Source organism: Xiphophorus maculatus, chromosome 24 (assembly GCF_002775205.1).
Source record: "Xiphophorus maculatus strain JP 163 A chromosome 24, X_maculatus-5.0-male, whole genome shotgun sequence".
Lineage (NCBI taxonomy): Eukaryota > Metazoa > Chordata > Actinopteri > Cyprinodontiformes > Poeciliidae > Xiphophorus > Xiphophorus maculatus.
In genome coordinates this window covers 9,159,394-9,180,309 of record NC_036466.1, presented here as the reverse complement: position 1 = coordinate 9,180,309, position 20,916 = coordinate 9,159,394, and the positions used below count along the sequence as shown (strand labels likewise).

At 38.2% G+C, this 20,916-nt stretch overlaps 1 protein-coding gene across 1 annotated transcript in view; it reads right to left on the bottom strand.

The window, feature by feature from the left end:
- The window catches only part of LOC102226955 (gamma-aminobutyric acid receptor subunit gamma-3-like), an 87,935-nt gene that overhangs the window by 20,433 nt on the left and 46,586 nt on the right, over positions 1-20,916 (bottom strand). Inside the window, exons 4-7 of the mRNA XM_005812909.3 lie at positions 18,126-18,217; positions 17,644-17,775; positions 13,315-13,397; positions 6,806-6,943 (exon numbers count right to left, since the gene is read on the bottom strand). Coding sequence (XP_005812966.2) covers positions 6,806-6,943; positions 13,315-13,397; positions 17,644-17,775; positions 18,126-18,217 — 445 coding nt within the window. The remainder of the gene's footprint in view (positions 1-6,805; positions 6,944-13,314; positions 13,398-17,643; positions 17,776-18,125; positions 18,218-20,916) is intronic.

Sequence of the window (20,916 nt, the reverse complement as noted above, 5' to 3'; positions counted from 1 at the left end):
ACATGACAGCACACCTCATCAGCTGACTTAATTAGAGAATCTTCTTTTTTCTAAACTTCAGAGAAACCAGTTTGTAAATCTGCTCAAGCAAGAGAGATCTGCTTAGTCTTTGATGGATGGGAATTGTTTATAATTCCTTATAATCTTCATCAAACAGCATGGCAGGCAGGCAGAGTGGGAAAGACAAGGACAGGAGATGGAAAGTAGATAAGTCTAGAGACAGATGGAGAGACGGTGTCTGCCTGTCACTCTGCTGTCTTCATAGACATTTTAATTGGCAGTGAGTAGAAGATACTGAGCTCCAGTTCATGGAAACTGTTGCTTTGAAACCAATAAAGGTTCTACGCATTAAAGTACATCTTAAAACATAAGTGGAGGTCACTTTTTAACAAATCTGCCAGAACTTGATGAAAACGCCGAATGAAAGGAAGAAGAGGATGACCTTTTGTCTGCTTCATTCTCGATTCTGAAAAATTGCAGGTGCACCTAAGGAAATAAGAAAGTCTCCTCCCTGTTGCACGTTTGTTCAGGTTTATTATTCTTCGGTGATTATGCCTTTTGTGCGTCACAAAATGGTGGTTTTAATCAGTATTCATACAGCTGGGTCACATTGTGATTACAGGAACTACACACAAACAGATGATGTAATAAAAGGGTTGTTGGTTTCTACTAAACACCCCAATGCTGCAGAGAAGAAAACTTTAATCTTAACATAAAAGTTTGACATAATCAGTTTGTTTTTATATTCTGTTACACTCGATAAAATGGTTTCATTAAATTTATTGTTCTCTTCAGACAATGAGTTAGAATTTAAACCACCTTCTTGCATTTCTCTCATTGGTTGTGATGGTTGTGACAAACCTTAATATCTCAATTTTATTGACTGAACCTTTTTAACAAACAATCCAAAACTACTACACTTGCATCAACTTCTGCATAGGCCTAAGCATATTCATGTCTTAAAATTGCTGAAAGTCTGGGTCTAAATTCAGTTGACAGTCTGTGAAAAGATGTTTACAGATTTGTTCTATCGACTCGTACTGAGCTACTTTAGCAAGAATGGGCAAAGCTGTCAGTGTCTAGATGTGAAAATTTGCTAGACATACCCCAGAAGACATGCAGCTCCAGGGATCCACAAAAACTAATACATTGTTTGTTTTACACAAAACCTTAATAAAACACTGAGGTTTGTGGCTGTAGCAAGGCAAAACAAGGGAAAGTTCGATGATGTGGAACTCTTCTGTCTCTGTTTTCCATCATCTGAACACATTTCTTAATTTCACAGTTCCTCTTGAATATTATCAACTATACCAGCAGCAGGAACATTTCTCCACTCCCAGATAAGTTATCTGTAGCTGTAGGGGAGCAGCTTCTGTTTTCTAAGTGTGCATTCTAGCTAACAATCGCCGTATTTACAGTGTTTGGACAGCAGCCGCCCCTCTGTTTGCACACTTCTCCTGAGCACTTATTAGTCCAAGATGCTTTCAACACGCTCTTCTACCGACTCCGCCGTGCCGTACGGTCGGATCCGCTCTGTTTGGAAGCAGCCGAGAATATTTACAGCAAAACTGCTTCGCTAATGAGCTAAGGACGTGTCAGCTGAACGGTTCATGAGACAGAATACACACAGTGTGAAGAAGAGGATTTTTCCCAAACCGGGTTTGAACTTTTTAAAGAAAAAGTCATGGTGAACCGAACTAATTTGCTTGATGTGAACATTTGTTGTCCTCCAGAGTTAAGTTTCATCTTGACAACAATTTAAAACTGAAATAAAACATGAACTACATTTACTTCTACTAACCGGAGAGATTTTGCAGAGAGAACAGAATAAATGTGACCATTTCCTCTAACATTTTCTAATCCCTACCAACCGACTGCTCTATTTGAGAAATTACTCTAGATGGAAGGTTTTGTACTTTATAATAAAACCACTCAGGAACTAGAGACCCACACGTCTAAGACTAATGTCCATTTTCCTCCTTTGTTCCTACCTCTGCTCTGTGAAGGGGTCATCAGACGTGGAGCAATGACCCTCAAAGCAAATGCTGCTCCAGTTTTAAGGGTCTTTAACGCTTGGATCGTATAGCTCCATAAAGAGTGACCACTTTACTGCTGAGGGGACTCAGAGCAACAGGAAGGTCAGCGGGAGGGGCTGGGCTTGACTACTGCTTTGGATGCATGAGTTCTGCCATAAGCTCTAGAATTTAAACAGAACTATATTATTTTGCAGACTATGCATACATTTTTGTAATGATGACCTCCTTAACTACAGGAGAACTTGCGGATTCCAATATTCCCTTCCTGTGAATATTAAATCAACTCTACATGGTTTTTTTGGACCAAAGTTTGTGATTTTACAGCATGTACTGCGATGCATTTGTGTGTGTGTGTATTTTAAGTAATTTTTTGATGATACTGAAAATCCAAGGAAGATCCACTACTGCTCCAATTTGTCTTTGCTTAATCTAAGGTTTGATTCAACAAGGTCCCAAAACCTTCAAAATGGGTCTGAAACTTTTTACATCTTAACACATGTCAATCTTTTCATCTGCTCTTGAATTTCACCAGATCATTGCGTCATGCGTTGCGTTTTCTTCTTGATCTTTTAGCCTACTTCATGGATCGGGATTGAAGTGACCACACAAATGAGTCTTTTGCATTTTTGGCACCAGTGCTCATCTCTTCTACGTGCGCCGTGCTTTGATCACGGTTTTCTGGGTTCCGGCTGAGACGCTGAAAGCTCTCAGGAATATGCCGAAACAAAGTACGATAAATTGAAAAGATGTATTACAAGACACGGGACGGAAAGCGAGGGAGTTCCAGGTTTTTCATTAGAGATTCAAGACTCAAAACCCAAGTGGGGACATGTGGAAAAAAAGAAAGAAAATCATTAATACCTCTAGTTCTTGAATGTAAATTTAGAAAAGGACTTGACTCCCACAGCTTTGAGCGAATTTTCAGTGGGATGAAGAAGCAAAACACCAAAGTCTTTAATATTCCTCACTGGGACGTTTTCAAAGAGGGATCTGCTGAATTGTCCACTCTGTCCTCATTAAAAAATCCCCAATTTGCACATGTTTATGAAAGATGAAGAGAGAAATCAAGCAGTAGATTCGGAGTGTAGATACTCGGGAAGGAAAGAAACGAAACACTTTTGAAGTTTGTCATGATGTAAATTAATGATAGGTATTTTTAGCCAGGAAACTAATCATCATGCGTGTGCAAACAGTGCCGCGGCAAAGTGAGACAGGAAAAAAGACAACGAGGTAATAAATGAGAAAATGGCCAATTTTCTTGAACAGCATGAGGTAAATGTGTAGGTTTGTCGTTATTTTTGAGCATCTCTGCAGAAAATTAGTTTGTGGCATTTTGACAATGCAGCGGGAGAAAACGTGTAATTTGTAATCCCATCAGTGTGGCTCAGGATGAAAGCTCTCGGGCGCCATTTCCTATTGTGATCACAAGCATTTCCTGATTTGAGAATTAATCTCGTTATGGTGAAACTAAAAAGTGGACACACTCCTGTTAAATGCCACGCTTTCAATGTAAACAAATGAAGCCATGAAAAACTCATTTGTAGTATCTTGTAGCATTCAAGAGGAAAAACGGCTAAAAAAAATAGAATATCATAAAGTTTTGTAATTTTTGAGTGAGTTTTTACTTTATTGTAAGCCTTAATTTCATGTAACTTCAAGTACAGAGAATGAAGAACCAAAATTGTCTAAGACAATTAAAATATAAGATGAATTAAAAATATTTTCTGATGACTGTAGTCTCCAGATAATATAATGGACAAACACCAGCTGATGACATGACACTCCAATCATCACTGAGCCTTTTTCCAACCACACTTTTTCCTTCCACTCAACTTTCTATGAATAAGCTTGCGTACAGCACTCTTTGAACAACCAACTTCTTTAGCAATGAGCCGACTGATCCAGACTGAGATCATCTAGAGCACAGGTGTCAAACTCCAGTCCTGGAGGGCCGGTGTCCTGCAACTTTTAGATGTGCCTCTGCTGCACCACCTGAATAGAATAATTAGGTCATTAAGGCTCTGGAGAACTGATCTACACAAGGAGAATGTCATTAAGCCATTTCATTCCAGTGTTTTGTACCTGTGGCACATCTAAAAACTGCAGTGGCCCTTGAGGACTGGAGTTTAAGACCTGTGATCTAGAGGCTCAGGTAACGTTTCCCATGTTTTGAGTTAATTAACTTGTTGGATTGGGACACCAGGAGCTTATAATATTTAATGTTTCCACAATATTTTAAATTTTCTGGAAGATACATTTTTCAACCTGTCTGCAAATTGTTTCTTTAGCTAAAATATGAAAATGTGCATGACCTACTGAGGTGAAATTTAAACTCGCATTGTGGAGTCAGACTGAAAGGTACAATCTATTTTACATTATAGGTGAAGAAGAAGTTATAGCTGAACTTTTTTTGCATTACAGAAATCTGTCTTTTAAATATGTTGTGTAAGCCTTTAGGATCCACATTAGATCTAAAACTAATGCTCAGTTATCAGTGTGAGTGTGTAATGTTGACTGATCTTCTGTTGTAAATAAGCTTTATAACAAACCACCACTACAATTCAGTAAGATTTAGCCAAACAAAATTGAGTTATCCAGCTAATTTCCTCTGAACTCCCCAATAATTCGATGCCACTCCCTGTTATCCATTTCTTAACCAAAATCCTGTTCCTGGAATATTCATGAACAGAGGTTCAGCTGTTAGAAAGCTGAATCAGGTCACATTATGCAGATCTGGGCTCGTCTCTCTGAAGACAAAGCACCGTGTGGCACCTACCAGGAGGAATGTGCCCCTTCTAAACAAGGTTAAAAGGGGTTAACGATAGGTCTGTGTCTTCTGTCTTTCAATTATTTAAGCCGTCGGAATTGATTTTTATTTTCAAAGGTCGCGTATAAAGCATTAAAAATGTATAAAGAGCTTTGTAAACATGTGGGAGCAGCGAGGTTTTACAGTTGTCTATAGATTCAAAGCTACAAAATACTTGGGATAAAAACCAAACGGATGAGCAGGAGAGAAGGAGGAGTGAATAATTAAACTTCCTTTTTAATCTTTAATCCTAGTGATTAATGTCAGTGAAAAAACCTATTTGGCCGTATACCCGAGGGGAATACTTATCAGCTTTGAAACTGTAGTGATATGATTACATTTATGTGCATGGAGCTAATGCTAATGTTAGCTTGTGGAGCTCTGAACAGTTCAACGGGCAGATGTCGACATCTGTAACGCAGAATGGAAACAAAAGGAAAATGTTGAATGTATTTCTTTTTTTTGTTTGTTTTTTGGAAAAGAAAATATTAAAGTTGACCTGCGTGTTTGGGTTCAGTTCCCCTGCTCAGTGTTTTGCAGAGCCAACTTTTCCTGTAAATACATCTGCAGCTGTTTAGCTCTAGATTTTACCCATTCAGAATTAGTAAATAGATTCATATTGGTCATATGGAATCTAAAGTACTCTATCGTCACTATGGCTGTAAGCGGTGGACACATTTTCCACTAATAGGGGAGCTAATTTTTCATTTCAAACTTTTGGTAACTTTGAATAGATTTAGCAAACTTAGCTTCCCCCAAGTATTTATTTTTCTAAATATATTTTAAAGTGCTAATTTACTTAGCTGTTTTCAGTTGAATAAAATTTGATATCTGTCATGTTTTGGTTGTTGACTGTTAAGAACGAAAGTAGTTAGACCAGGGGTGGGCAACTCCAGGCCTCGAGGGCCGGTCTCCTGCAACTTTTAGATGCATCTCTACTTCAACACACCTGAGTCAAATAATGAGGTCATTAGCAGGACTCTGGAGAACTTGACTGCACTTAGGAGGTGATTCAGTTATTGGATTCAAGTGTGTTGGACCAGGGAGATTTCTAAGATTTGCAGGACACCGGCCCTCGAGGACCAGGATTGCCCACCCCTGAGTTAGACGTTTATGTCCGTGCTCTTATTTTGAAATGAATGAAGACCGTTTACGCAGTAGTTTTGCTTCCTCTCTTTGATAACGATTTCAAACAAGAAACGGACAAATAAAATAAAACACGGACAGTAAAGAACATGTAAACATAAAAACAGTTTCTAAGGCCATAATGGAATGTCAAAATTAAATTGGTGCTTGAGAGCAGAATTTCAAGAGCAGATATAATGATGCGTTCACACCAAACGCGCTACGCGCGTCAAAAATGTGTCATTTCAAGTTTGACACTTTTGGTGCGGTCACACCAAATGCGTTTTGTGCGTCAGGCGCGACTGGTTTACATTCACAGTCTATGTGGAGGGTTGGACGCACTTGACACGTGAAAGGCTCAAAACACTCCAAACGCTTCAAATTGCACTGAGCTAGATGCTTGAAACGCTCTGCAACCGGCCCTCAACACGCCTCCACATAGACTTTGAATGTAAACTACATTCCCCTGACACTCATAACGCATTTGGTGTGAACGCACCATAATCTGAACTGAAGTTAGCACTTTAGTGTTGGCTTCTGCTAAATACCAGGTTGGCGTAGTGATTTAGTGTTAGCAGAACGAATGTTTATGATTAGTTCTTTCAGGTTAGCATAACTAAGATTGTAGGTAGCGATTCCCACCACTCCTGTAAGGTTTAATTATTAACATTCTCCTTGAACAGTCATGTCTTGGCAAGCTTACAGTTTCCCCATACTCTTTTAAACTGAGATTGTGTTTATGGTGGAATATGATTCATAACATCAGTTTGAGTCATTGTGTGAAGGGACTGACAACCTGGGAGAGCCTTCCTTGATCTTCTGTTGAACTTTGACCTACCTGCCGTGGTCCTAAGCACGTCCGTCGTGTTTCGGAGCCCCATGAAGTCAAACTGGTAAAGCCTCCAGTATTTCTGGTCTGACGTCTCCACCGAGTTTCGCTTCCACTTGTACACAATCTCATCCCGCGGGTAGCCATCTGCAAACCACACACAGAGCGAGTCAGTTGTGTGCGAGTGTGTTCTGGAGGATAAATGGATAAAGCACAGAAAAAAGGATCGGAATAAAACTTGAAGGCAGGAGAGGATTTCTGCAGCTATGCAGTTTTTATGTTGTATGCATGATTTATACAAAATTATACAGCAAGTTTCCATTGGAGATTCAGTGGAATGCAGACCAACTGAGCAATCAGTCTTAACTTGTTAGCTTGGACTCTGCTGAGGCACACCTATTGAGAATAAATACTCTATCATGTAATCGAATGTAGCATTTATTTAATGCCAGTAGAATGGCTTCACAGGCTTCCAGCTCAATCCCATTATGCTTTAATGGCAAAACCCTTCAACTTTGAGTCCAATTTTAGGGAAAATTAACTGGCTGGATGATTTTTATAGAGTAAATATACAAGCATGAGTGACAAACTTGTCACACTTAAGTACTTCCTCTAAAATCTCTCCAAACATTCAGGATCAACTGGTCAGAAACTGTTTATTAGTTTATTTTCATAGGGACAAATACTTTACAGCTCCAGCAGCTTAAAATAATTCACAAAGCCTCTCACTAGTCAGGCGTGTGCTTCTGAAAAACAAGAAAATTATACTGTGTTTACAATAGAATTAGATGTCAGGGGAAGAAGAGAAATCACAATGACACAAAAAATTATTTTCTAACTCTTTAAAATACTAATTTAGTTGAACATTATTGCCATCATTTTTCTTCTGGCCTTGCACAATTATCTTGACTGCAGACGGTGTTATCATCGTGCTACCAGTGTGTCTTTACAGCTACAAAATGTTTCATACCCTCTAAAAGCCCCCTGAAGCAACATGTTCTTTCACAATGCTATAAATTACAGCCTTCTGAGGCCTTGGCTCCAATATCCTCCCTGTCTGTTCTCCACTAACGCCCGCTTGTCTTTCACCGCAAACAAGTGCAGCTAAATGTGAAATTTGGATTCTTTGCCTGCATCTCTTCCATATAATCAAGACTAACACATGATATTATTCCCAATTTTCAACCAGCCCCCAACGATCACACATTTGCAGCTATTTCTAACGTCCCTCTGCAATATTCAGATGACAGGAGTAAAAATGAGTTGTACACAGAACTTATTTCAGTGCCTTAAAGAGCAATTTGCCACGTAGGGAAATTACACCCAGTATAGCGTTTGTAAAGTTTTTGTCGGCATCCATACCTCAACAGAAGATTTAGTGTTAGGTGTTATTGGAGTCGCACTGATGCCTTTTTATTATACAACACAGAAGTTGCAAAGAGCCTGAGGTAAAAGTGACAGCTTCTGTTGGCAGCTCTGTCATAATCCCAGACTGACAGTTCAGTTCATGTATAGTCGCCAACATGGCGTCCGTTTGTCTGATCACTCTGGGTGATTGAGAGGAAGAGGTCACCAAATGGCAGACCATACTCCTGTACAGACCTCCTGCTTTGTGTCTGTTGACAGATTATTTGTGTGTAAGGATATTAGAGAATATAGATGAAACTACAACTGGTTGGACTTTAAACAGTTCCTCTAAGTTTGGTGCCTCTGGAGAAGGAGAAGAGGAGGATTGGGGTATTTATTTGTTCACCAGCTATGTAGAGAACAGAGTCGTATCTTCTCATTTTAGACAGATGAACAAATATTAGAGATGATATTGTGATACAATGCAGTTATCCACCTCTAGTAAGAAGTATTTTGCACATCACTTTTTTCTCCACATATAAAGACGTTTAGTTCTGGCAATGCTTCAATACAATCCAACAGGGTCTTCAACCATGACCCCTAATTCAAGCTTTTACTTACAAAAAGAGCTCTGCAACAAAACCTGTATCTGCTTTATGGTGTTATCAGACAAAAAGAGAAAAATAACATTTTTTTATTCCAATTGAGCCAAGTTGTTTCTTTTGTGCTAACTTGTTCCAGACTGTATTTTTACAGAGTGGAACATTTTTGCAAGCATTAGAAATAACAGATTAGTGAGGCTGCCATCCTTTTAAAGGTCAGTTTCTGCAAAAACTCTGAACCCATTTCTTTTAACCAAAGTCCTTCTGCTCATAAGTCCACCTTTTATAGATTCAGCAAGACTTCATATTCTGTACTCTGAAATCAGAGTACACAGAATACTCTTTTGCTCTTTGAGCAAAACCTCAGCCTTACTACTTTTTTTGCAGACATTTAAAGTCGGCAGTAAAGTTTTATATTGAGAATAAATGTGCAAAAATTCAGTTTCTTTCAATTTAAGAATTTTTCTTCATTTAATAAAAGTGAACTGAATGCAGCATGACAAGAGGACAGTCAGAAGTCACAGTGAATTACAAGTGCTTGACTTTCCTGTTTGATGTAAGATCACCTGCGCACACAAAAAATCCTCCACTATCTTAAAAGCCTCTCTGTCATCATACCCTGAGCCACTAATTGAAAAATCTTTCCAGTGTTTCACACTGCTTGCATAATGTACTGTCAGAGGTACATCTATGAAAAAAAGCCATCAAAATGAATGGGAAACGATCAGTGAGGCTATCAACACATCCATCAGGGTCATAATGTTCATTCTCAGTAAATGAAACTGAATGTGGTCATTATGGGTCGGCTTGTGATTTGCTTAACGATGAAGAGACGATGCGATTTAAAAACCTCACATTAGGCTTCAGCTGGATGTTGACACAGTAACAGCGAAATGCTTCAGCTGCATGTAAGAAACAGAGGTCAGTGTTGCAAAGGTATTCACACCTCTCAATCTTTTTCCTTTAACGTTTCGTCACATGAACACGAACATCGATGTGTTTCATAGGGATGTTGACAGACTGACCAAATCCACTTTAAAATCAATTCAAAAACCAAGTAGAGCAGCCAACAGGCCCATGTTAGCAAAAGGTTTGATGGCCGTTCCCCTTTTAACAGGACAACAACCCTAAACACACAGCAAGAGCTACAATGGAAATGATTTAGATAAAAATGTAAAGTCTTTAAGTGACATCCTGATAAGTTCTCCATCTAATATGACTGATTTTGATCGACTTTACATAGAATAATGAAGAGATGTAATAGTGCATGTATTAATACTGACCTGATGCTAAGTAAATATAAGGATACAGATACATTTTAAGTTGGTTTTATAGCATGAAACTGCCAACCCTTAGATGTTGTGTTTTTTCTTTTTGTTCACACCATGCATAGACTTTGTACAAAGTTTGATTACATATTAACATGATTTGTACATAGTAACATATTTCTGAAACAAAGTCTTTGAAGACAATTTCAAGAGGGAATCTGAAACTAAGGTATCGATCTTACGATGCTAGTATTGATCCGATAGTGATGCTGACTTTTTGATATTTTTGGATCGATCCGCCCACCTCTTTCAGAGACGGAAGGCAAAAGACGTGCAGCAGTTGAAGCCAAACGTGGTTATACAAGTTATTTCCTCAGTGGGGCTGAAAATAAAGGCACTCCGCACTTCTCAGATTTATTTTTAATTTTTTTTTTTTTTTTTTTAAAGTATTATTTTCCTTCCAGTCTGCAAATATTCCACAATTGGTGTTGGTTCATTAAGTAAAATCTAAGAGAACAGAAGCTGACAAGTGTAAAAGAGTTAAAGAAGAGTGAATAGTTTTGAAAGTCACTTTATGTTTATGCCATGGATCAAAACGAGGGCTCGTCATGCCTTCCATACCAGACATCACCCCAGTATGCTCAACTGGTCTCCTCATCTCCTCTTCCTACACAGCAGATCTTCATCTTGTAAACCATCTGCTGTGGATGACATGTGCCATTTCTACGGCAACCGCCAATAGTAGCAAAGTGAAGTGAGACGTTGTGGAGGAAACACTTGTTGCTCAGTTTTTATGCTCTGCAGTGAAAACTAACAGTACGAACAGCTTTGTAAAGGTTAAGACTGCAGAGAAGAGTCTGGAGAGCAGATGAGATTTTCCAAAAGAATTGACTCATTGCTGCAGACATGCCCATCTGCGCCGCCGTCTCAAAAATTATATTCATACACTTGGAAAGTAAAACGCGGTGGACTTCGCAAAAACAGACATGTAACAGATGTTTGTTGTCGTGAAGAAGACTCTGTTTCGGTTTGAGACGTCGTTAAACCTCGTTGATCAGAGGAGGAGAGGCTACATCAAAATCAAACGCGACAAAATTAAACTGATTTTTTTCTTTCTACTTTATAGTTTTTGTTTCAATAATTTAAAAACCGTTTCAGGAAAGTAGTTTGATTTTTATACGTCTGGATGCAAACACTTCCAGCAACAGTCAGTGGCTTTCTCACTAATAGCAGTTCTGTAATATCTGCCTGCATCACAGTGTGAACAAATTAAATATAACTAAATGAAAACTAAATGAACTGCTGTGGGAAAGCATCGATAATGAGCAACGATAAACACTGACATCTGATCTGTAGTGATTTGCTCCAAAATAAGGTTTGCAACATGATGAATATTTATTTTGCTTTATTAAAGTTTTATTTGATTGGGGACAGAACATTGAAAAATATAATTTTTGTAAGGTGTTGATCTGCACACGGACCTTCTAGCCAAAGGCTAATTTGTAGGCCGAGTCCCTGGTTTGGCTTTTCAGAGGTTTCAATTTCACGATTACCAATACAAATTTATTTAAAAATAACCAATAAAATGTTAGAGAAAAACAACCTCAAAGGATCATATTAATGAATTTATGCATCAAGGAATAAAAATCTAGATTTCAAAAGCTTTTTTCTTTTAGCCAATGCTTCACTAGGCAGTAAAATAAATATTCTGGACAAGAATGATCTTTGATTACAAGATTTTTAAAAATATTTCTTTTGCACCTGATACACACGACTGCCTTCCAATTACCATTTTGGTATTGCTATTTCCATAATATTTCTAGAATTTATGCTCAGTTTATAAGGAACTATGTAAAGATAAAAAAAAAAATCTAAAATAGGTTGTTTGGAAATTTTTTTAACATTTTTTCCTTTTCATTTTTATTAATGACTGTTCCAAATCTGGGGACATATTTAATGAAAAACGTAAAAATTGTCCTTTGTATGTTGTTAAATTTCTTAGAAGCTCTCTTTTCACTGATTGGTTTTAAAATCACTTTAATGACCTCCTGTGGAACAAGTAGATAAGATATTTAACCATTGTTTTTTTTTAAAAAATAAAGAAAAAAAAGTCCCTGTCAACTGAGAACTGTAATTTTTTTTTTTTACTTGTATCATATAATTTAATTTTCCTGAGTTTAAGGATCCTTTTCAGAATAAATTAAATTACAGGTTTCTGGTTCTGTTTAATACGGTGAGTGAAATCCAAACCGTTTCAAAATTAGGGGACAGCTTTAATTAAAATAACTAATTAACTGATTTACCACAAACATTTCAAGGAATTTGGACATAAAAGTGATTTGCCTGTAATTACAAATTCAAATCAGAGTTCAGAATGTAAGCAATACTATACCATCTAACTCCAAAATATTTATCTGTTGCTGTTTTTATTTAATAAAGGTAAAGAACAACTAAAACTTGGAACGTTATCCTCATACTTCTGCTGAGAGAAACCAGGTTTATATGAGCGACGAGTCTTTGAATGTTGCAGCTGCAGGGCAGCACTGCAGATAAATAGTGGAACAATGATGCTACAAAGTCTTAACTGCGGTCTTCTTCACTGCAGGCAGCTGATTTTACTTTAGTTTTTCATTTTATTCTTTTAAAAATGTTGGCTGAGGAGGATGAATACTATAGAAGCAACTATTCCAACATTTTAAATGCTTCAAAGTGGGGAACTCTTAAGAAGAGAGTAGATTGAAGTATATAAGGTGAAACTTTCTGATTCAACCTTGTCTGGTAGAAATTTCAAATCTATAATCAGAAAACGGGGAAACACTGAAGTTCTGAGTGCATTGATAGTTTTGACTAGGAAAGGAAAAATGAAACTTAAATCATGGCAGTAAACCAGCCCAGGAATCTTGGATGATTAAATAACCTTTATGCTGAGTTCATGGCCAGCTTTCAGTTCAGAAAAGGTTAAAAAATTATTTTTTCTCGACTGTTTGGAAAAAGTTCTGCTGTCGAAGATGAATAGAAGCTTCACTGAGACTGAGCGACATGACAACCTCATAAAATATTCCCATCTATACAGAGCTGATCGCCAATCCCCTGATCAGTGATTCCCTTTAAAACAGCGTACAGTACTCCCTGCTGCACCTGAAAGATTGGTGTTTTCACATAGGAGCCCAGTGCAGCCCATGGGACAAACCTACACCGACTTTTCTTCTTTTTACTGTATCGGGTTTTATAAAGTTCTGTATATGCATTTCTGGGCATCAACGTGTTTCTATGCATGTGTATTTTTGGTGCCAGGACTCACAGCTGGAGAACTCGAGAGGACAGGAGTGTTCGTCCATTGGGAAATTATGAAGCTGCAGCTGGCATTCTGCATTGATGGTCATCCTGGAGAGAGAGAGAAAGAGAGAGAGAAGACTGGATTAGATGGAGGTGCTCAGGGCTCTCCAGTTACTTTGGATCCTTCGCTTAGCAGACCGTGAAGCACATTGTGAGTGCACAAGACCTCATTACTGCTTTTATCACAGGATGCACTTTTTGGCACTGGAGATTATGAGGCACTGGCTTGAAACCAGATGGTACAAGATCACACTCGATTGCACGGTTGATGTGCGAAATCCCTCAAAATGACACAAGTCTTTCATCATACGAGGTAAACGTGCTTCTCCCCCCTGCAGTCAGGTCATGGTTCAAAGGCATGTCTGCTTCTAAAATCAGAGGTACTTAGCTCTGATCACTTGACAAGTCAATACACCAGATGTTCTGGAGAATCTGGGATGTCGGTTTTTATTCCGCCTTGCAAATTGTAAGCCTAGATTTAGCTCATTTTCACTTCATCCATGAGCTTATAACAAAAGATTCTTTTTTCGCAGACAATAAGAGTTCTGAAAATGAGATCACACACCAGCTTATTTTTTTCCCCAGCTTGCTACACATTGTTGCCTCTTTGTCCTTCATACAATTTCTAATTAATTGCCTGACTTGGAGCACAAAAGAGGAGTCTCAGTCGAAGCAGGAGGAGGGCTGCCTCACTTGCCTTGTTTGTAGGTGAACAAATTGCACATGATGTGCAATCTCAATTTGCATACTTGCTCGCTTCCATTCTTGTCAGGAGCCTGGAAATCTAGATTTGGGAGAGACTGTAAATTAATGAGAACAAGAAGCTGCTTCGAAGCAGAGAGGTGCGTCTGAGAGAAAGCTCTTCAGAGAAATGCACCCCAAAACATGCCTGTTTTATAATCTAATATCTGTTGCATAAAAGTCATCATTAAATGAGGTACAGGGACGTGCACTGGTGTCATTTTCTAAGAAAGCAGAAGCTTTTTTAGTTAGTAATTGAGATGAATGTCTGGAAACCATCATTGTGGTGAGTTTGTTGGGGCAGTGATGGTTAGTCTGATAGTGGCAGGGGAAGGATCTATGATTGTGCTTCTTTGTGCACTTAGGATGCAGCAGTCTGTCACTGGAGGAGCTCTCCAGTTTGCCACAACTTTATGTAGCGGAACTAAGTTTTTATGATTATAGTCGTTGATATTAAACATTTAAATTCTGGATGCCTTAACTTTGATACAGAATAATTTTATTGTATGAGAAATATTAAGAAGCTTTCATTCCTAAGGATTCCTCTATAAAGTATAAACATGTGGTGTTTTATTCTTTTGGCTTCTTTTTTTATTTACACACGGAAACAAAACCCTATGCAGCCACATTCATTGCATTTCCTATTTATTTTCCACATAGAATTAAAATCACTAACCTGAATTATTCAACTTTTGTCTTCACATAAATCTGTCTGAAACTCATGTTTGTTTCCAGTTTGGCATTGTAATTTGAAAAACTGCTTTAACTGAACCAACCGAGAGTCAAATTTCTAACTTTTAAAGTCAAAGGTTCATCAGCAAGTTTGATATTTTAAAAACAACTCAAGTAAACTGATTTGGATTTCTGATAAAACCAGCAGAGAAAATGGAGGCTGTGAACGTTTTCCCTCTTACAGATTTCTTCTGTCTTGACTCCTTTTGTAACATTGAAGTTTAATAAAATTATGAAATTATGATTTCATTAAATCAAACCAACCTGAGTGTATATGAAAAAGTAATAACTCAACCAGGAGATCACAAGAGAACCCAGAATCGTGTGTAAAGCACTGCAGGGCCAGTGTCAGTGTTAATGATTCAGCAAAACTAAAACTGACACACAGGGAACATTAAACAAGCTGAATCTTTATAAACAGGGTTTTAGTTTTCAGACAGAAGCCAATGTCATCGTTTTACCTTCCTAGGGTAACTTTGCTCTCTCCAAAATCTTTTCATCTTCCCATCGTCAAGCTTAATATTTGTTTTTTCTTGAGCTTTTTAGCTTGCCAACTTCTCTAACCAGCAGGTACTGGCTACTTCAGTTTAATCTGTGAAGCCCTAAAGCTGTTGCTCACATTTAATCTGCAGTAGCTACAAAAAAAAAAATAATAAAAAAATAGAAAATGAGGTCAATTAGCGAGAGTTGGCGACAGAGAGCAGTTACAAAGAGTTGAAGTGGCTCCAAAGTCTCTGTGCAGCTGAAGGGAACAGCTGTGTCGGGCGATAACCATCTGTCACGATGGGTGACCCTTTCCTATCAAACATAATGACCAGGTCTATTGTTTGTGCATAAAAAAAGAGATCAGTACAGCTTTAAATTCTTGCTGTTTCAATGCAAAGCGGTTCAGTTTTGGCCCATTCATCCCCTGCTGATAAGAAGCACGTTTAGAGCGCCGTTCAGAAGGCCGAGATCCGTGGTATTAACCTCTACAACAGCACAAATTATCCCCCTGCAATCACGGGTTAGGCTCCTGCTACTAATTAGACATTTTTTAAGTGAGCCTTTTACCCTTCTGACATTCAAAGGTTGTATGAAAAGCTGCATCATGATCTTCTAAATACCTAAATAGAAATGTAATATTTAAAATTACAGCAAACCAAAAACGATAAAATCTCCGAGGAGCATGATGCTCATTTAAGGACAGTTTATTCACAACGGCACCTGAAGCGTCCTGACACAGCAGGGTTGCTGCGTCTTCTCCTCCAAGGGCCATGTAAACAAAAGCCGGGGTTGTTTGTGCTATTTGCCAAGGTTTAGTCAGAAGCTCTCAGTATGCAGGTGAAACGGATCCTCCAGGCATAAAAGCCTGTCAGAGGATGAGAGTTCATAAACCCAAACGGCTATAAAATTTTAAAAGAACCCGTCCGCTCAAATTGTCCTTTTGTTTTTCCTTCTTCCTTCTCGGTAGCTGCAGACAGCTGGGGGTTCCTCACACCACAACCAGGACATGTTGACAAGCTGGAAGAGGACGTTTTAAATATCTGCTCTAAAGGCAAATAACCGTTTGGTAACAAAAGCAAAGATTCGAATCTTGATACAGAGAATAAGATCTACCGCAGTGCGCGCTGTGGCTGTGTGGGCGGCCTGTCAAATTAATGTCTGCTGCTGCAGCTGCTGTTTACAACCATCCAAAACAACAACACATTACCTTCAGCTACAGAAAGAATATTTAAATGATTTTTTTCCCTCCCGACTGCTTTGAGATTAAGATGCTTGGGTCAGATGTTGATTTGTAAGTTTTAGATGTAGTTTAAAATGAAAAAAGTAGGAGGTTTTAAAGTGCAAAAGTTCAATAAAATTTTCTTTAAGTGTAATAATCTGAAATTCAAAAACAATTATTCAAATCTGTATTTAATGCAGCCTTTTATTGTTAAAAGGAAGCATGCATAATTGTTTCATAATTTAATTATTTCAGTCGTGAGCTGCAGCACTATTATCTCCAACAGCCTTATGTGTCAAAGGCAATGGGCGGGGCCAAAACTACTCCAGTCAACATGGCAAAGGAACCTCAGATTTTAATCAATTATACATTTTTAAAAAGAGAGTTTAGTCTACTTAACATAAAAATAATTATGGTTGCAGTTGACATTTTGTTTCTAATTTGTTGAAGTTTCTCTGAGGATTTCAAAGATGTGCTCAGAAGTTCACTCACAGAGAAGGCCACCAGTGTTTGTCCTAAATGTTTTCTACTTGTGAATCACCTGTGAAGAGTGATGGCCTTCAGATTGTTTGGAAATGTCTTTGTAACCTTTCACAGATTTATGGGAGGCAACCATTGCTTCTGATAGCTAGTTGTTGTTGTCATGCTCCTGACCAACTTTATATAAGTTTTCACAATTGCTGTCGACTAATTTATCTAGGCGTATTCTTTCCTTTGGTAGCCAAAGGGTGTGCTTAGTTTTTCCCACAGCTGTCTATGGCTGAAACAAAGTAAAAATAATCATTTTCGTCATTATATTCCTTCTGAAATGGCTTAATAGGAACTCTGGATGTTTTAGGCAGATGGACAGGATGAAACCTGCTGCAACCAACTCAGACATTTGAATTATGCAACAAAACTTTCCAATGTCACCTCTTGAAAATGTTACAGCACTCTCTTTTTATCGGCAGCACTTTCAAAAATGATTAGACGAGTACACTTCCCTCACCTGCCACTGAAGGACACACAAAGATGAATGCTTTTCCAGCAGCTCTGCTACCTTTTCAGTCTTGTTTTCTTGCATTGCCCTCTCCTGGTTTTATGTGATTTATCTCAATGTGTTGTGAAGGTTTTCACCTCAGTGTGTAAAGTATCTTTCCATTGTTCCAGATGCGGAGCAGCTGATTGGGCGTCGTAATCCAGTGCGAGTCGGCGTTCTTGGAATTCCTGAAGATGGTGTCGGGCAGCCAGATCAGGCCGACCATATTGCTGGTTGAACAAGAAACAGAGAGAGAGAGAGAGAACAAGGTGAGACTTCACTGCAGCAGACTTCCTCCAGACTTCTGTGAAATGCGTGAGTCGGCCTCCCTTCTCAATAGGAGGATAATAAAATACCCGGGCGACTTGGGGAAAACAAAGCACATCAATCAATTTGTTCCATTAATTACAGGCCGGTATGAGACGGAAAGAGAGAGGAGAATACTGTTCTCAAATGAGATTAGACAAATGAGATATTGTCTAAGAAAAGGTGCTGAAACAGAAAGACAAACTGCTACAAAGTTAGATTTTAAAAAGCTTCTGATTACAAATAAAGCATACTTGTAGCAAATGCATTGTACCTATTGAGGGTCAGAATCCGCATGCTGCTGCTGTTATACCGCAGACGGGTGTCCACCCAAGTCTGGGCAAAGATGATATCGATCTGGTACTCCTGGGGAGAGAAAAGAAGAGTCGATATAGTGATCGGACGAGGCTTTTTAGTGAGATACACAGGCGGAAAGATTTCCAGGAGGAGGTCTGTGAGCTGAACGCTGCGTTGGAGAAGTTGAGCGCAAAATGTCCACATCAAAGAAAACCCTACAGTAGCGCAGCCTTCACTGCAAGACCATATTATGCTTTTGATATGGAAATTTAATTACAGCATCTCCCAAACTATTTACTTCAGCATATTTTCTTTCACCTCAGCGATGACCCCTGGTTTAATTGTGCAAGGTTTTACCGTGAGAACATTGAATCAGAACTTTCTCATTTAGCTGATATTCAATAATTACACTTCTATTTACCCAAAAGGATTTTTTTCTCTTTTTTTATTGTTTTGCTTGTTTCTTCACATAAGCTGTAATTAAGACCCTGTTGCTCTGAATGCTCAGTTTTACAAAGTGCTTCACATCCAGCTTGGTCTTTCTTTTGTGATTGCCGGGTTTGAAACTTGACGAACAAACAGATCTATTAATTTAAAGAATAAATTTTTTTTAAAAATCAAACGTGCACTTTGTAAATATATGAAGAAAAATGTGTCATGTAAACAAATCTTGTGGACTTTTTGTGCTGTCTGACAATATGGTTTTACATTTAGACTTAGGATAAAAGACTAGAGACTACAATGTGGGTTTAGAGAGTCCAGATTTGGGACAAGACTTGATCTGGACTTAGTATAAATGACCCAACCTAGACTCTGATTTAGGATGGCAGACATAGGCTGGACTTGAAGCAAAGAGACTCAAATCTAGACTTAAACTTGAAGCACGAAGATGTGAGACTGTACTTTGTCTTGGGATTAAAGATTAGAGACTTGACATAGGAAGAAACATTTTATTTAGAAAAGTGAATTCAGAGGATATCTATGCATTGGTCAAAATAGATTAATAATATGAACTAAGAATGGTACAAATGCTTAATTAGACCATGAATAATTTGGATCATATAGAGATCTAAATGGCTTCTGTAATGGAATCAAGTTGCACCAAAGATTGTCATTAACATGAGAATCAGTTTGGAGTTTTTTACTTTGACTTTAGCTGTTCATGCATCAGGCAAAATGGGGCTGATGGTGGTGTTGTAGCACTATGCTAACATTTTTATGTCACATTGTGTTTCTGATATCAAGCTCGGGTATTCAATGATTAATTAAGGGCTCTACATAGCCTAGAAGTAGCTTACAGGCAGTGTATTAATAACTGAAACCCTCCCATGGTATAAACTGTACCACTGCTTATGCTTGTATCATTTCATAACTCCTTCAAATGATCTGCCTGTTGGCTCTGAGTCCCTTATTTTCTGCTGGGTAGAGTTGTCATTGTTGCTTAATGTCTTTATATCATTTTGAGGGGCAACAAACAAACAAACAAAGGATATGGGATCAGACTTTATCTTATCTATAAAAGAAATGCATAGAAGAACTGGAGTAACACAATAGATATTAGATTCAAACTTTGGGCCTCAGCTGTTAATGAGCTCCGGGTCTCCATGATGGTCTGGGCCTCAGCTGGAGCTCCTTCAAGGGATATTCTCAGGATGCACACGCCAGCTGTAAGGTCAGGCTCGGAGAAGCCTTTCCCAAGCTTTTGCCGATATGAAACTGTCATTTCAGGGGCCATTATGATTTAGTGATACAGAGCCTTGACCATCCTTGCTGGTGAGGGGCTGATAACAAGAAAGTTTGCAATTACAGGAGGATTTTCTCTTCAGGACAGTTTTGTCTTTTCCAAAAGCCAAAGAAAGTCTAGAAAAGTTCAAATGCTGCAGGAACGTTTTATTGTTTTTCAGTAAAGCATTCCTCATTTTCTGCCTTTTCTTACATTTATTATAAAGACAGACCTCATTATTGTTCATTGACGGGAAAATACCATGCTGATGATGACACCTCTATAATTTACTGACTACATAAACAGAAAAGCAGACTACGCCTTGAAGATGAACACATGGGCCTCGCGGCTTTAACTGGGTCTGTTTGGAAAGTACATGACAAGGCACTGAAGATGGTCCATTATTTATGGACATTACACACAACGATGGAGTGCAGTGTTGACAGATATCTGATTAAATTTAACTGCACCAGCTGTATTGCTCCCCTTGGGATCCTTGTCAGAAAAATGAGACCTAAGGCAAACTGTTACTTAAGGTCAAACAAACGAATGAACCTCTGACCTGTTCATGAGCTCATAAAGCCCTGCAAAAGTAGTAATACCTGTTCAAATTTACTGCCTTTTGTTTCATTTAAATTAAAAATAAAAAAACTTGAATCTAGCTAGTAATAAGGTGACTTCTGAATGGGATACACTGTTTTTTTCTTTGGCGTAAAGAGGACTGAATAGCATTTTCCCTTCACTGAGGAACAACTGTGTTGTTCTAACACATATAAAAACAATAAAAGCTTTGAAATCTGTTGCTATAATATGACAAAATAAAATAAAAAATTCAAGTAGCATCAAAACTTTTGCACAGAGTTGTGTAGCGGATGTGTTTGGCATTATTTACTGCATAAATATTTCATAACACACCAAATTATTTCCTGTGTCCCTTAATGGGACACAGGAAACTCATTAGTACTTTCAGTGCTAGGAAACCCTCACATGATCAAAAATACATTAATCTCCATGTAAGCAGTAAGATAAATTCATGTCTTTAAAA